General features: G+C 44.1%; 1 protein-coding gene across 3 annotated transcripts in view; it reads left to right on the top strand.

The window, feature by feature from the left end:
• The window catches only part of Tmod2 (tropomodulin 2), a 40,250-nt gene that overhangs the window by 18,532 nt on the left and 5,221 nt on the right, over window positions 1–16,497 (top strand). For all 3 annotated transcript variants that reach the window (XM_031343654.1, XM_031343652.1, XM_031343653.1), the window contains exons 4-8: window positions 1,297–1,419; window positions 6,202–6,288; window positions 8,613–8,743; window positions 12,944–13,051; window positions 16,184–16,327. In XM_031343654.1, coding sequence (XP_031199514.1) covers window positions 1,297–1,419; window positions 6,202–6,288; window positions 8,613–8,743; window positions 12,944–13,051; window positions 16,184–16,327 — 593 coding nt within the window. The remainder of the gene's footprint in view (window positions 1–1,296; window positions 1,420–6,201; window positions 6,289–8,612; window positions 8,744–12,943; window positions 13,052–16,183; window positions 16,328–16,497) is intronic.

Below are 16,497 nucleotides of genomic sequence, written 5' to 3'. Positions count from 1 at the left end.
ATCAAGAGACTCTTAGCTAAGTGCTAGGCCTTGGATTTCCCTGACCCCTCTCTGTCATCCCCCTTTTCCTACCATAGAGTGCCCTACCCAAATGACCCCTGGGCTTTGCTTTCATAGCCCTATGACTATGTTCAGCATTTTTCAGGTTTACTTTAGTGGTTGTGTGCTATCTATATCAGCCTAAGAAACTGGGTGAAGCTGGATGACAGGAAGGAGGCGCTTCTTCCTCTGAGCTCCAGTGAGGTGGTCCACTCAGTGGTGAGGAAGAGGGAGCACTCGGCAGGAGTCCATCCCTGCCACTCCTTCTGTGATGTGCACATGACGGGTCACTGGACACTGAGAAGGAAATTAAGAAAGTAGACCTGATCGGTGATGAGTCAGGTTAACAGCCTCAGGTTACTATGGAATACAAACTGTTTCTGTGGTAACACAAGATGTTTCTATGGTAACACAGTTGCTGTTGGACTTAGCAAATTGTGACATGCAAAAAGTATAATGTAAAAAAAAAAAAAAAAAAAAATCTTCAACAAAATTCCCAAAATGCTATATATTCAATAATGACAGAATAATAAAGGAGGAGAATTTGTTCTTTCTTCTCTGAGTTGAAGAGTATGTAAGGTAAGTTATACCCAGATTGACCTTCAGGAAGCTTGTGGTGAAGGCAGGAACTAGCTGAGTGGAAAAGGTGCACACAGTCACCTTAGAAGATGGCCAGTGGGTAGTCACCCTCCCTGCTGTGACAAAGTACCTGATTGAAGCAACTTAAAGAGGGATGGGTCTGTTTGGAGTCACAGTTCAAGAGTACAGTCCTGTGTGCCATGCCTTCAGGACAGCAGAAGCCTACAGCAGAGGTTCACTTTGCATCTACAGGCAGGAATCAGATGGACACTGGCACTTGGCTCACTCTCCTTTTCATTCGGTCCCAGACCCCAGCCCACAGATTGGAGCTGCCCACAGTTAGAGTCTTTGTGATTAACTCAGTCTAGAAACTCCCTCATAAACATGCCTGGAGATTCGTCTTTTCTAGATCCTGTCAAGTTGACGGTATTAACTATCACCATTAGGAAGATGCCTAACGACTAACGTGAGCTCCAGGGAGATCTGGGTGGTGAAGGCAGGCTTCCTCCTTCTTCATACTAGATTAACCCCATCCTAGCAGTTCAAGAGCCTCAAATGATATGAAATAGCTCAATGATGTGTGTCTTTAATGCCAACATTGCACCTTTCTGTTCAGCCTACCAGCCCTACACGCCAAGTCAGTCACCTGGTCATCTTTGTTTTTCTTCTAATTTCAAGGAAGAGTCTTTATCCCCAAGGAAAAGCCCGTAGAAACTCGTAAAGAAGAAAAAGTGACTCTGGACCCAGAACTGGAGGAAGCCTTGGCCAGCGCCTCAGACACTGAACTCTATGACCTTGCAGGTGAGTTCTCAGGGCTGGCCCGTGACCCCCATGTGTTGCTGGAAATATAAAAAGACCGAAAGGCTTCGGGAGCTACTGCTGGGAACTCTCTGCTCTGCCCCGTGACAGATCTCCTCCCCAGCTTTAGTTCCCTTGTCTCTGGAGCTGCTAGTACCTTCTCAGCCGTAAACCCCTGTAGTCGGTGGTCCCACATACCAGTAACCCAGTAGATCAAAACTGTAGAAGCTTATAATTAACAAGTCAGATTTATATATCAATAAATTCTCAACATGCAAGATTCCCACATAATAATTTCAGGGCCAATTGATAATGATATAAGCTGCCCACCTACATCAGACAAATTATCCCAGTTAGTCTAGCCTTTATGATATCATAACTACCTGTGGCTATTTAAAGCCACTCTGGTTCAAGAGTTCCTGTCCCATCTGCCTCCATTTTGGCCTCTTCCCCTCCCTGTTCTGAGTCGCTCCCTGTCCCTGCAACTCTTTGCTCCGCCTCCCTTTTCCCTGTCCAATCACAGGCCTCCTCCTGCACTAATATTTTAATGTAACTGGATAGGGAAAATCCTGCCACACCCATGTGACTCCCCCTAGGCATGTACTCTGCCCTGGTGCAAACCTGTGAGCTGCTGGTAGCTGTTGGCTACTGTGTGGCCATGGTGGCAGCAGCTCTCTCTTATCTGTAAGACTGGAGCCGTGTTTTAGCCCATTCTCCTCTTCAGATGATTCCCATCCTATAAGACTCCTGTGAGAAACTGGAGAGAACTGATAGGAAATCATATTGAGAGCTTTAAAGGAGTAAATTGCAAGGCTTGGTGTGGTGACCCATTCCTGAAATGGTAGCACTAGTACTCTAAAGGCTGAGGCAGGAGGATTATTGTGAGTTGGAGCCCAGCCAGGGCTACAGAATTGAGACCTTGTCTCAAAAAAAGAAAACAGAATTTGAAATTAAAAATGAATGAAGTAATATTCCCAAGTGCTTTCTAAGAGCTTCCACGTTAAAACACACTTATGGATGTCACACATTTATGGTCACATTTCTGTTTGTTTGTTTGTTTGTTTGTTTGTTTTTGTTTCTTGAGACCAGGTTTCTCTTGGTAGCCCTGGCTGTCCTAGAACTTGCTCTGTAGACCACACTGGCCTCAAACTCAGAGATTGTTCTGCCTCTGCCACATGAGTGCTGGGGTTAAAGGCATGCACCACCACTGCCTGGCTTCAAGGTCACATTTCTATGCTCCACCACTGCCCGGCTTCAAGGTCACATTTCTATGGAGTTCTTGGTCCCCCTTACATTTGCCATTATAAGTTGATTTGTACCAGGAAGTCATCTTGCCCTATAGTTTCCTTAACAAACTGAAACATGACAATGACAACAGGACTGTTATTTTAACTGACTTTACATTAAAACAAAGACACGGCAATGGAAACGGCTGAATATTCACATCTTGATCCAAAAGCAGGAGACAGAAAGAGCATACACTGGGAATGAGGACTTTTAAAACCTCAAACCCTACCCCAGTGACACACCTTCTCTGACAAGGCCACACCTCTTAGTCCTTCCCAAACAGTTCCACCAGCTCAGGACCAAGTATTCAAACATATGAACCAATGATGACCATTATTGTCCAAACTACAAAGTAGATATAAAAAGTTCAAATAATACAAAAGAAATGAAAAGCAAGCCTTTTCCCCAAATTAAGTCCTTTCTCTTTAAAAAAAAAATAAAAAATATGAGATGTGGGTGGGTGAGCAACATAGAAAGCTCTAGAGTAGCACGGGCTGCACAGTAAGACTCTGACTTAAAACCTAGAACAAGAGTGGGCGTGGTAATTTGTGTTCTCAATCCCCACACCTCAAGAGATAGAAGCAGGAAACTCAGGAGTCCTGGCTAGCCTCAGGATGTATGTGAAGTTCAGAGGAGAACTTTATAGAGCTGGCTCCCTCCTGCACCCTTTAGGTGGGTTCTGAGGATCAAACTCACACCATCCAGCTTGCACTGTGGAGAGGCAAGTGCCTTTTCTTGCTGAGCCCCAAGCCCCTCCTCCCTTTACCCCCTCCCTCCCCCCAGCATTGGGATCACCAAGGCACACATCCACACCCGATGTATGTCTGTTTCTTACTTAAGTTCTGGGATTCTAACCCAGGTCCTTGAGCTTTTGAGGGAAGTATTTTATCAATTTTTAGCAACTTCCCAGCCCCAGAACTCTGATTCTTATTCCCCTAGATGTTCATAGGCATCTATCTATCTCCTTCTTGGGGGAATGCCTGCCTGCCTTATTTCAATATGTCTGCCATCTCCATACATCTTCATCCATCTCTGATGTTATCAGTAGGGGACATCAGGCTCGTGTCTGAGTGTCTGTCAGAGGTCTCTGGAGCATCTGACTCATGAGGAAGGCATTTCAAAGTGACTGGGCATCATGGCCTGTGGTTACTATGGAGAGATCCCTCCATGGTTACTGCTTTTCCCAAGGGTTGTCTCACAGGTTTTACTGGAATTGCCCAATGGAAGAATTCAGGGTGGGACTTTGATTCCCAGAAAACACCTGAGAAAGGAGAAAGAAAAAAAAGCAACCATTCTGGAGATACTTGACGCTGGAATCCGTGTAATAAATCCAGGGAGATAATACAAATAGAACTGCCTTTGTTCTCCTTACTCAGCTGAACAGACACTCCCTAAGAACTCAACAGAAAGCAGGCCTTCTGTGGGGATGAAAATCAAGCAGCTTCCTCTCTAGGGTGATCTTTCTAGACGACTGGGAATAGCTTGTAAGCAGAAAGGCTCACAGCAACTGAGGGAGCCCTGAGGAGTGTTGTCTGTGCTGGTATGGAAGGTGGCGAGTAGAAAGACAAGCATTTCAAAGGTGCCACAATGGCCCTTCTTTTTCTCCTTTCTTCCCATCATGCAACAGTGCCAGGCACATTCAGGGCAAGGTTCCCCCCTTAGTGAATGCTCTGAGGAAACTCGCTCTCAGAAAGCCCTACCTACGCTTCACTATCATAGCCACCAATCAAGTTAACAATCTGTTGGGCACTCAATGGTTTACAGTTAGGATGGGGCAATCAGGATTCAAACTCAATGTGCTCCACATTTCCCCTCCTTAACTCTGTGATTATTGTTGTTATTCTGTTTCCAGTGCACGGGGTTGAACCCACAACTTTAGGCATGCTAGACAGGCACTCTACCACTTAGCTATAGCCCCAGAGCCTCACTGTGGTAGTACTCTGCCTAGGCTGGCCTTGAACTCTGGAACTATCTGTATAGCCCCAAACTGGCCTGGAATCCTTTTGCTTCTCAAGTGTACGTCACACACCTACCTCTAACTACAGTTCCTTTTTTTCTCCATATAGCCGTGACTATCCAGGAACTCACTCTGTAGACCAGACTGGTCTTGAACTCAAAGACCCACCTGCCACTGCCTCCTAAGTGCTGGAATTAAAGGTGTGCACCACCACTGCCTGGCCTAACTACTGTTCTTACTGGCTTACCACTGACCCTTCTTTGCTGGCTGCCTCGCTCGATATGCTCAGCTGGCCTTTTGTTCCTGATAGCCCTGTGTTCTTTCCTAAATGGAAAGAAAGGACAACTCCTCTTTCTACTGACAAAGGATCATGATCTTTCTGGTCTTACCTCCGAGGGGGGAAAAACAACACAGTCATCTGTATCACATTGGATCTATAAAATTCGTACACTCCATGAGACTTTGTGGTACAGTGTTAATCTTAATTCTCAGGAGGCAGAAGGAAGCAGGAGGATTACTGCAGGTCTGAGGCCAGCCTGGTCTACATGATGAGTTCCCGGCTAGACAGGGTTACATAGTGAGAGTTTAAACAAAACAAAATCCTTAAATTGAATTCCGTCTTTTTTTTTTTTTTTTTTTTACAGATAAGAAAAGTAAATGGAGGTGGGTATGGTGGCACCTACTCATAGTCAAAGCATTTGGGAGCAGAGGCAGGAGGATCACACCGAGTTTGAGGACAGCCTAGCCTACTAATGAGTTCTGAGAACTTGAAAACAGAATAACACCAGCAAAACAAATCAAGGGCTGAATGTTGAATCTACTTAACTAGGGCAGTTTCATTTCTTTTGCTATGATAAGACCCCCTGAACAAAAGCAATTCAGGGGAGGAAAGGGTTTATTTGTCTTACATCACCAGGTTACGGGTTACAAGGGAGGAGTCAAAACAGGAACTTAAGCCCCTAGTCACACCACATCCACAGCCAACAGCAGAGAGAAAGAAACACACAGATGCCGCTGCTTCTCTGCAGGTGACTTCCCTCATGCTCGCACACTTCAGGGCCCAGTGCATGAAGTGGTGCTGCTCAAAATGGGCTGCATCTTTCTGCATGGATGCTAATCAAGACACACAGACACACACACACAGAGACACACACACACACTCATACGACACACACTCAAAGACAGCATAATCTAGTCATTAAGACTCTTTCCAGGTGACTCTAGGTTAGGTAAGACAAACCAGCACATGGATCTAGCAGTGCTTCAGTGATTGGAAGATACGGCTGCCCAATTGTTCCTCAGCTCCTAATGACCCTGCACATTTAACCACACAAAGGCCTGTAAAGCTACTGACAGTCTTGGGAGGATTTTTAGCATAAGTTTATTGAATGCTGTGCACACACCACACACTTCGGCAGCAAAGGGGGCCTGGAGACTTTCTTCTGTATAAAGACTTGTTCTTCTATTTGCAAACCACGCGGCCGCCCTACTACGTGTTTCAAAACTTCCTGCTGGTTACTGTTACCTGTGGTTTCTTTCAGCTGTCCTTGGAGTCCACAATTTGCTCAACAATCCGAAGTTTGATGAAGAAACAACCAATGGCAAAGGTCACAAGGGGCCTGTGAGGAGTAAGTTGATGAGGGAACTGGGAGCGTGGGAAGCCTCAGAGCTAGCCCGTCTGGTGCATGTTCTGTCAGGCATCATGCCCAGCAACGACTTCACCTAGTTTGATTGCGCAGAACATGCAGAACCACAGAACACACATTCATGGCAGGTCTTCTAGTAGGAAAAAAAGAAAATTCCTGATAAGTTTGCAGAATCAGCTCAAATAAAGTTTTCTGTTCCAAAGGATATTTTATCAATGAAGGAAGCTTGGCTACATTCCCTTTAAAAAAAAAAAAAGATTTATTTATTATATGTAAGTACAATATAGCTGTCTTTAGAGACTCCAGAAGAAAGAGTCAGATCTTGTTACGGATGGTTTCGAGCCACCACATGGTTGCTGGGATTTGAACTCAGGACCTTTGGAAGAGCATTCTGTGCTCTTAACTGCTGAGCCATCTTGCCAGACCTACATTCCCTTTTTTGTTCTAGTATCTTTTTGTCTTGATTATGGATGCTGATCATTGGACTCTACATACCTACTTCCCCCAGAGAGCCTGGGCAAGCTACAGCCTCCTGTCTTCTTCATCAAGCATTCATTAAATACCTACTAGATGTCAGGGATGTTCTGGCCACATGTAGAAAGATCTTTTCCAAAGGAACTTATTCAGAGTAGTCAGTTGGTCTTTATTTGCACTGTGAGATCTAAGTGGACACAGATCCTGGCTTCTGGATAAATCATTTATTATTCTCTCTGATGGAGACTTCAGGTATACTACTCAGTCTTAGTAATTTCCTACTTTCTTGGTTACTTATTAAGAAGAGGTCTTGTTACTTAGCTTAGGATGGCCCCAAACTCCTGTCTCCCAGAATCCTCCTCTCTTAGCTTCTTGAGTGCTGTGATTATAAATGTGTTGCTGATGTGTAAGGGCTCTCTGTACGTTAGAATATTAATCCTTTTGTATGTTGCATACACTCCAAATATTTTCTGATAAATTAGTGTGTGTAGTTTTATTGTTGTTACTTGGGTTTTCTTTGTTTTGAGACAGGCCTGAAATTCACTATGTAGCCCAGGTTGGCCTCAAACTCATGATCCTCCTGACTCAGTTTCCTAAGTCCTGGTAGTGCAACCATATACTGCTATATCTGGCTCAAGTTATTTATTTATTTGTTTTTATTTATATGTATGTAAGTGGGTCTTTTACTTGTATATATGCTTACAATGTGCATATCTAATGTCCAAGGAAACCAGAAAAGAGTTTCAGATCCCTAGAACCGGACTTACTAATGTTTGTAAGACACCACAAGGGTGCTTAGAACTAAACTCCAATCCTCTACAAAAGTAGCAGGTGCTCTTAACTGCAGGCAGAACCAGGCAAGAGAGAGAGAACCAGGTCCAGCCAAGCCTCTCCAGGCTGAGCAGGATGGTGAGCATCAGGGCTCAGATCTCCTGCCTCCGGAGAATAACCACCCTGAGCCAGGAGTCTGTCAAAGCAGGAACCAGTTTTATTGTATCAATCTTTTCTTTATAAAGGGCTGAGAGAAGAGGTGGAGTTTTCTGCTGAGGTGAAATGATGTAGGGGGAAGAGAAAGTTAATGAAGGGTATGGGGTGACTACCGGAGCCAACAAAGTTACTCTACATTAGCAGGAGCTAGGCACAGGTGGTCTTAAGCAGGTCGTGCTGAGTCACTCCAGTACTGAAGCAACTGAGACAGTTTACAAAACTCCAAGCCAGGCTTGAGTTTGCTCTCAAGGCCCAAACCAGGGCCAAATAGGGCCCAACACTGAGCCATATTCCAGCCCCCAGTAATTGTTTCTAAGGTGCCTTTCATTCTTCTTTTCCATTCCTTGGTCTTTCCATACCTTCATCAAAGCTAGAGATGCAAAATGGAAATTGGAGGAGGGTCGCAATCAAGAAGCCAGAGTGGTATTAATATGGGAACTGGGAAGAGAAGCGTGGCTCAGTACTAGAACAAATGCTTTGAGCAGGTCCTGGGCTCAAGTCTTAGCATCACACAGAATTTTTCAAAAGGATTTGGGAAATGAAGAGGCTCATCATGGTGGCCATCTTTGCATCTCAGAGCCTATGGAATGGTGCAGATAGTGTGGGAAAAGTCCAACTGGTACAACGGTAGATGCCAGTGGATGAGATGCCTCATAGTGACTGAAAAGCATCTGCCTTCCAAACTGAGTCAGAGCAGCACCACTGCTCAGTGAGAATAAACTTACTATGGTTCATATTGGAGTGCGGAACTCTCCGTAAAAGAATGGTGCTTTCTGGGGAAGCCATCTCTAGCTTGATAGAAGACCTCTTGCACTCTCTTTTATAAACTAAAACGTGTGTTTTAGATGTCGTCAAAGGTGAAAAGGCCAAGCCTGTATTTGAGGAGCCACCGAACCCCACAAATGTGGAAGCAAGCCTGCAACAGATGAAGGCCAACGACCCCAGCCTACAGGAGGTCAACCTCAACAACATTAAGGTCCGTCACTTTCTGTACCTCCTGGCTCGCCTGGCATCACAGAGCTGGCTGGACATCACTGCCTGCCTGCTTTTACACTGGCTTGTGGTCCTTTCAAGTCACTGATTTCAGACAGAATAATCGAGTCAAAAGAAATGAGTCTATAAGAAGAGTAATTCCTAGAACTTTTTGACAAGATCCATAGAACTCAGGCCAAACAAAGCATATTGCACCTGATGCTAAGTAACCACATCAACTTTTCTTTTTTTTTCTCTTTCTCTCTTTTCTTTCTTTTCTTTGCGTGTGTGTGTGTGTGTGTGTGTGTGTGTGTGTGTGTGTGTGTGTGTGCTATAGCACTCTACCACTTAGCTGTATTCCTAGTCCCCTCACACGGTTTCAAGTGTCAGAATGTCAGAGTAACTTAGAAGGGTAGTTGGCACAGGCTCTCAAGTGAGACTGTGGTGAAGCTGCCAGTCCAGGCTACAGTATCCGAAGGATCCACTTCTAAGGTGGCACCCCCATGCAAAAGACCTCACTTTCCCACTACGTGGGCCACTCTTTGGTGCTACTTGAGTGTTCTCACACAACCACATCTGGCTTTCCCCAGAGATAGTGGCCCCAGAGTGAAAAAAGGTCAAGAAGGTAAAGGCTCAGTGGTTAAAAGTAATTGCCTTTCTCGCAGAGTACCCTAGTTCAGTTCCCTGCACCCATATCAAGTGCCTCACAACCACCTGTATGTAACCCCACATCCAGGGGATCCAATACTTCTGGCCTCTCTGGACACCCATTCTACACTTGTGTCCCTTGACAACACACACAGTATTTTCCATGACCTGGTGTCTGAAGTTACAGACAGTCCCTGTCATTCCCACCTTGTTCTTTTTGGTGATAAGTCTTGCTGTTGCCACTCTAGTTAGCAGTGTGAGCCTAAAATAAGATAGACTGACGTCTCAGGCAGTAACCAACTTTATTTGGGACATCAGACAATTTATATACTCTGAGGGTTGAGAAGAGTCACCTGAGTGAAGTATAGAGTCACAAGGTCAGGAGCACGTGGCAAAACACATTTGTTTCCACAGAAGCATGCAAATAAATGACAGTAGCCAATCGTAATGAATAATCTAAACTAGACTCACTCCTAACTGCTACCCCTGCGAGAGGCACGAAAGCATGTTCCAAGAACAATCCATGTTCTAAAGGAACAGAGGTTCCATGACTCTCCTCTTGTTGACTTGGAGCTTTCTCACAGGGCCTCACAAATCTCAACCAGCTTTGCTCGTGGACCGCATGCTGACATTGTGCTATTGAAGGAAGAGAAGGGCGAGAGGAGCGTGAACAAATGTGACTTGCCTATGGCCTAATTTAGTCATTCTCTTCAGTTGGCTGGTTGATGACTTGGTTGGCTAGTTTGAGACAAGGTTTCACTGTGTTGCCGAGACTGGCTTTAAACTCCAGCCTCTACCTCCCTAAAGAGTAGGTATAGATTTGTTTTGTTGGCTCTTATTGAGCAGATCTCTAGCATACAATACTATTTCTAATGAGTTTTTTCTTCTTTTTTTTTTTTTTAAATTTATTCTTCTCTCAAACAATATATCCTGACTGCAGACTCCCTTCCCTTTGCTCCTCCCAGATCCGCTGCTTCTCCATTTCCCTTCAGAAAAGAGCACTCCTCCAGGGTTATCAACGGAACCCAACATAGCAAGACGCACAAGACTAGGCACAAACACTCATGTCAAGGCTGGATGAGGCAACCCACTAGGAGGAAAAGGGTCCAGCAAGCAGGCAGAAAGAGTCAGAGCGACCACCCGCCCCCCCCACACACACACACACTCCAACTGTTAGGAATCTCACAAAAATGTCAAGCTAAACCACAACGTATAGGCAGGGAGCCTGATACAGATTCATGCAGCCCTGGTTAGTTGACTCTGTAGGTTGTGTTCTCCTGGTGCTGTGGACCCCTCTGGCTCCTATCGTCTTTCCTCCCTTTCTTCTGTGGGGTCTCCTAGTGTTTGGCTGTGGGTTCCTGTTATCTGCACCTGCTCCCATCAACTGCCAGAGAAAGCCTCTTGCCTCTCTGATAAAGGTTGGCCTAGGCAGGGATCTATGACTACAGCAGAATATCATTAGAAATCACTTCATTGCCTTGCTTTTATTTTTTAATTAATTAATTAATTAATTTTGCCAGTCCTGTTTGGTTCTACCCTAGATCTCTGGGCCATCCAGTTCCTGGCTATCCAGGAAGTTTTGGGCATGGGCTCCGTCACCTGATGGGGGCCTCAAGTTAGACCAGCCATTAGTTGGCCACTCCCACAAGCTCTGAGCTACCTTTGCCCCAGCACATCTTTCAGGCAGGACAGGTTGTAACAGGTCGAAGGTTTTGTGGCTGAATTGGTGTCCCAGTCCCACCACTGCAAGCTTGCCTGGTTACAGATGGCCGGTTCAGGCTCTGTATCCTTCATTACTGTGAGTCCTTGCTAGGGTCCCTGTCTTAGTCAGGGTTTTACTGCTATGAACAGACACCATGACCAAGGCAACTCTTACAAAAACATTTAATTAGGGCTAGCTTACAGGTTCAGAGGTTCAGTCCATTACCATCATGGTAGGAACATGGCAGCGTCCAGGTAGGCATGGTACAGGAGGAGCTGAGAGTTCAACATCTTCATCTGAAGGCTGCTAACAGAATACTAACTTCTAGGAAGCTAGGATAAGGGTCTTAAAGCCCATACCCAGTGACACACCTACTCCAACAAGGCCACACCTTCTAATAGTGCCACTCCCTGAGCCAAGCATATACAAACCATCACATTCACCCTCATAGGTCCTAGGAAGCTTCCACTGTACTAATTTTCCATATTGTCCCCAATTCCAGTTATATCTCCCCATACTCTTTCTCTCCATCCTTCTTTACCCCTGACCTGATCCCTCCTGTTTTTAACTGTGTGTATAGGTGTCTTAAGTAAGTATGTGTACATAAGTGGGATTAACTGTGGAGGCCAAGGAGGGTATTGGATCCTGGAGCTGGAATTACAGGCAGTTGTGAGCTACCCAACATGAGTGCTGGGAACTGAACTCAGGTCCTCTGCAAGAGTAGCAAGTGCTGTCCATTGATGAACCACCTCAAATACTACTGTTCTTATTGAGTGTGCATGATGTGTTATATCATTGGCTGCTGAAAATTCATCATCCCATTTGCTCCTCAGTGAGAACTGAGGAGAGTAAGTTGTTGTGGCCACTCAGCTTAGCCATCATATGTAGCCAGGCTCACGTCCATTGCTGCTGCCCCTCTCTGCTTCCCACTTACATCTACAGTGATAGGTGATTTGTGTATGTGATTTATAAGAAATAATCCACAAATACATCCATGCATGGAAAGCACTCATGAAATACAAATAATAAATCTAAAAATAAAAAGAAAGGAATACAAACAAATGTGTTAGCTCATACCTTGTGTCCAAAGGATCCACTCCCAACATGGCCCTTCCATGTGGCTGTGTGCAAGAGACTTCGCTTTGTAGAGATGCTGCCTTGTGGAAGCAGGGAATCCCCGTGAGTTCAAAGGAGCATTGGCAACCTAGTGAAATCGAGGCCAGATTGAAGCCAGCCTGGGTTCCAGGAGACCCAGTTAAGATCCATCCGGTCTTCACTTAGGATGTCATAGTAAGAGACCAACACTGACCACATGTTGGCAGCATAGTGTGGTAAGCCTCGAGCGGTTATGGAATTGTAGGAAAGGAAAATTTTCAAGCTGCCTAGGAGAACTCATAAACCAAAGAGGAAATAATTCAGGCGTCTCTTCAGAAGTAAAGAAAAACACAACAGGAGTTTTCAGACCAAGGAGGAAAGCATATCTTAAGGGTATGTGTGTGAGAGACCATGGTTGTTAACCTGTTCTAGAATATAGGACAGAAGGAAAAAAAAAAACAAGAAAAATCTTTTGAGTTACACTCCTTTATTGGACACTAGGAGGCGCTGTTCACTCAGAATAGCTTAGTTCTCACATGGATTTAAATTTTTTTTTTTTTTTTTTTAAAGAAGATATACAATCAGCCATCTAAGTATAGGTGATAGTCAAAAGTTGCAGGGGTCTTGCCAATGGTGGAGCTCAGTAGCAGAGCACATGTTTAGTACATGTGAGACCTTTCAATCAAGATTGAAAACAATTGGGGGTGAGTGGGAGCGCAGTGTGAATAGTTTATAACTAACCTTGTCTTCTGTGCTTAGAACATTCCAATTCCAACCCTGAAGGAATTTGCAAAGGCTCTGGAGACCAACACCCATGTGAAGAAGTTCAGCCTGGCTGCAACCCGCAGCAATGACCCCGTGGCCCTTGTAAGTGAGACTCGAAACATGATACAAAGTCATCTAATTCCCTGGCAACTCTTTTATTTTTAGGTTTTTCTTATTGTTTAAGATTAGCGGGCTTAGCAAGATAGGGTCTTGTTGTGTGGCCTGGGTTTTGAACTCACTATGTGTCTTGGACTGATCTTGAATTCCCAGTAATCCTCCTGCCTTGGCTTGCCTAGGGCTGAAATCTCAGGCATGAAATGACCCATTCCTCGATAATTTATTTTATCAATTGAAAGTCTTAGATCAGCACAGGCTGAGAACCTACACTGCAAACACATTGGCTTAAGTGGATTCTTTTGAGCACTGTAATTTCCAAACAAGAACAAGACAGGCGTGTTGGCATTTAACTAAATAAATATTTAGTTTGTTCCGTGTTGAGGAAAACCATTCTGAAACTTTCCCTCCTACAGTAACTTTCTGTAACAGTCATTAGATGTTATGATCCCCCCAAAACTTACTTGAACTTGGCACACATAAAAACGTCAGAGTGTCATTTTATCTTAATCTTTATGTGCATTAATATGCCACGCATACTTTAAACAACCAAAAATAGTGAAACATTCCATTTGACATTCAGTTAATTCGAGTATGGAAAGAAAAATAATAACCAAAACCCTCAGCCTTTTAAGCATTTGGGGTAATCTAGCCAAACAAGACAGCTACTTAGCCCAAGTAAATGCCTTAGCCAATCACTGCTTCTCTGGGACTCAGTGAATGCAACTCAAAACGCTAAGCTTTTCCTGCTTACTTCACCCAGTCATCACTGTAGTGCTCCAAGTATGTGCTGTTGTTAGTGCCCTCAATAACATAAGAGAGGTTAGATTATCCCAGGTGTGGCAAGTAATGACAGAGCCAAGAATCACCACCAGGCCTTTTCGGTTCCATTACACTAAATTTACACACACAGCCCCGCTGTTGTTGATAGGGTCTCTGGGAATCAACTGGAGAGTTTACAACACCAGCCACTCACTCTCAAATCAAACTAGAAAAACAAAGGACCTGGCATGATGGTTCGATTTAAAGTAGCAGTCTTAGGCTGGAGAGATGGCTCATCGGTTAAGGGTGCTTGCAGCTTTTCCAGAGGACCTGAGTTGATTCAAAGTACCCACTGCAGACAACTCACAAGTGCTTGTAACTCCAGCTCCAGGGAATCTGATGTTTTCTTCTTGCATCCTTGGTACCTCACACATATGGAGCAAGACATACTTTTAGGCAAAACACCCATATGTATAAAATAAAAATAAAATCTAAAAAATAAAAGTATATATAGATACATCTGGGAGTGGAGATATAACTTAGAACTATAATGAGGTATTATTCTACATTCTTTTATTCGTATTATGTCTTTGAAACCCATGGTGTGTTTTATATTTATAGCGCATCAGTTCAAACTAGCTTGTTCTCAAAGACTTAGTAGCTACATTTCTTGTGGCTACCATTTGATTAGCAGTGAAGCTATGTATGTTGGGGTCTGTTTGTTAGATTTAAAAGGTGTATTTTAATTTTTAATTAAAGTGTGTATGTGTGTGTGTGTATGTGTGTGTGTGTGTGTGTGTGAGAGAGAGAGAGAGAGAGAGAGAGAAAGAGAGGGAGGGAGAAAGAGAGAGAGAGAGAGAGAGAGAGAGAGAGAGAGAGAGAGAGTTCAGATGTCATTTGAACTGCAGAAGAAGGAATGTGGACTCCTGGAGCTGGAGTTACTGGTGGTTGTGAGGTGGGTGCTGGGATTGAACTTGGGTCTTCTCCAAGAACAGCATGTGCTCTGAACTGCTGAGCCATCTTTTTAGCCCCAGGAAATCATAGTTTTGTTTAATCCCATAGAGTGCAGAAAGCAGATCTTTCCTGGAGGCATGTATTTCTACTCTAATCATTTATGTAACATTGAGGGAACCACCTGTATTTTTCTGACACTCTATCCCAGCACATGGAATAGATGCTCAGATATTTGCTGAGCCCAAGTGAACCTGGGTGTAATAACTCCAAGTTTTGTTTGGCTGCATAGGCTCCATTTCATTCAGTTTGAGAAAAAGCATTTTCTCAAGTTTAAGATAAAGTGGCATAATCTTGACTGCCTTCCAGGAGGTTGAGCAAGTTTTTATAAAGAACTAATTGCCCAGGCTGGAGAGATGGCTCAGCAGTTAAGAGCACTGACTGCTCTTCCGAAGGTCCTGAGTTCAAATCCTAGCAACCACATGGTGGCTCACAACCATCCATAATGAGATCTGACTCACTCTTGAAGAGAGTCTGAAGACAGCTACAGTATACTTACACATAATAAATAAATAGATCTTAAAAAAAAAACTAATTGCTCTGAAGTTTCTTTATTCTGGGACTGAAAGTTAACACCAAAGCTTGGTGTATCCCGTAAGGAAAGGCTTTCCGGACTCCCATTCCGTGCTCTGGTTAAAATGTGTACACTTAATTTTAAGATCAAGTATTAAGCAGAGCATGGTGGCCTGTGCCTCTAATTCCATCACTTGGGAGGCAGAGGCAGGTGGGTTTCTGAGTTCAAGGCTGGCCTGGTCTACAGATGAGTTCCAGGACAGCCAGGGCTATACAGAGAAACCCTGTCTCAAAACTGACAAACAACAACAACAACAAAAAAAAAACAATGAAAACCAACTGTTGAATCAAATCCAGGTCCTCAGAAGAGCAGCTAGCACTCAACTGCCGAGCAGTCTATTTCTCCAGCTTCTACTAAACTATTTTAATTTTTTGTTTGGTTTGGTTTGGTTGGTTTTGTTTTGGTTTTTTGTTTGTTTGGTTGGTTGGTTGGTTAGTTGTTTGGTTGTTTGTTTGGTTAGTTGGTTGGTTGGTTGGTTGGTTTTGTTTTTTGAGACAGGGTTTCTTGGTGTAGCCCTGGCTATCCTGGAACTCACTGTGTAGACCAGGCCGTCCTACTCAGAGATCCACTTGCCTCTGCCTCCTAAGTGTATGTGCTACCACTGCCTGGCACTATTTCAGTTTCTAATTGTAGTTTGAGATTTTAATTTTACTTAGAGATGAAAATATGACTTAATAAATGTTTTCCTTAAGTGCTATAAAGCAATCTATTGCTTTCATTTGGGAGAGAGATGTTTGTGTTTAGAAACCCTGATGACTGTTTCATACTCTAAGGCCTTTGCAGAGATGCTGAAAGTCAACAAAACCTTGAAAAGTCTAAACGTAGAGTCCAATTTTATCACTGGCACTGGAATCCTGGCCCTGGTGGAAGCGCTGCGGGAAAATGACACCTTGACAGAAATCAAGATCGACAACCAGGTACAGAGGGGGTGGGGCAAAGCTGGCTTCTATCTTAGACAGTGAGAAGGGTGTCCCCACAGGGAGTGGGCTAACACTCAAAGTTCTTTATGGGCTTGATGGGATCTCCTGGCTTTCCTATGAATCTCAACAGCTTCTGGCCCATGGAACATATGTACCCTCTCCCTCTC

Source organism: Mastomys coucha, unplaced genomic scaffold (assembly GCF_008632895.1).
Source record: "Mastomys coucha isolate ucsf_1 unplaced genomic scaffold, UCSF_Mcou_1 pScaffold23, whole genome shotgun sequence".
NCBI classification, from domain to species: domain Eukaryota; kingdom Metazoa; phylum Chordata; class Mammalia; order Rodentia; family Muridae; genus Mastomys; species Mastomys coucha.
Note: the sequence above shows the minus strand (reverse complement) of the source record. Positions and strands in the feature narration are given on the sequence as shown.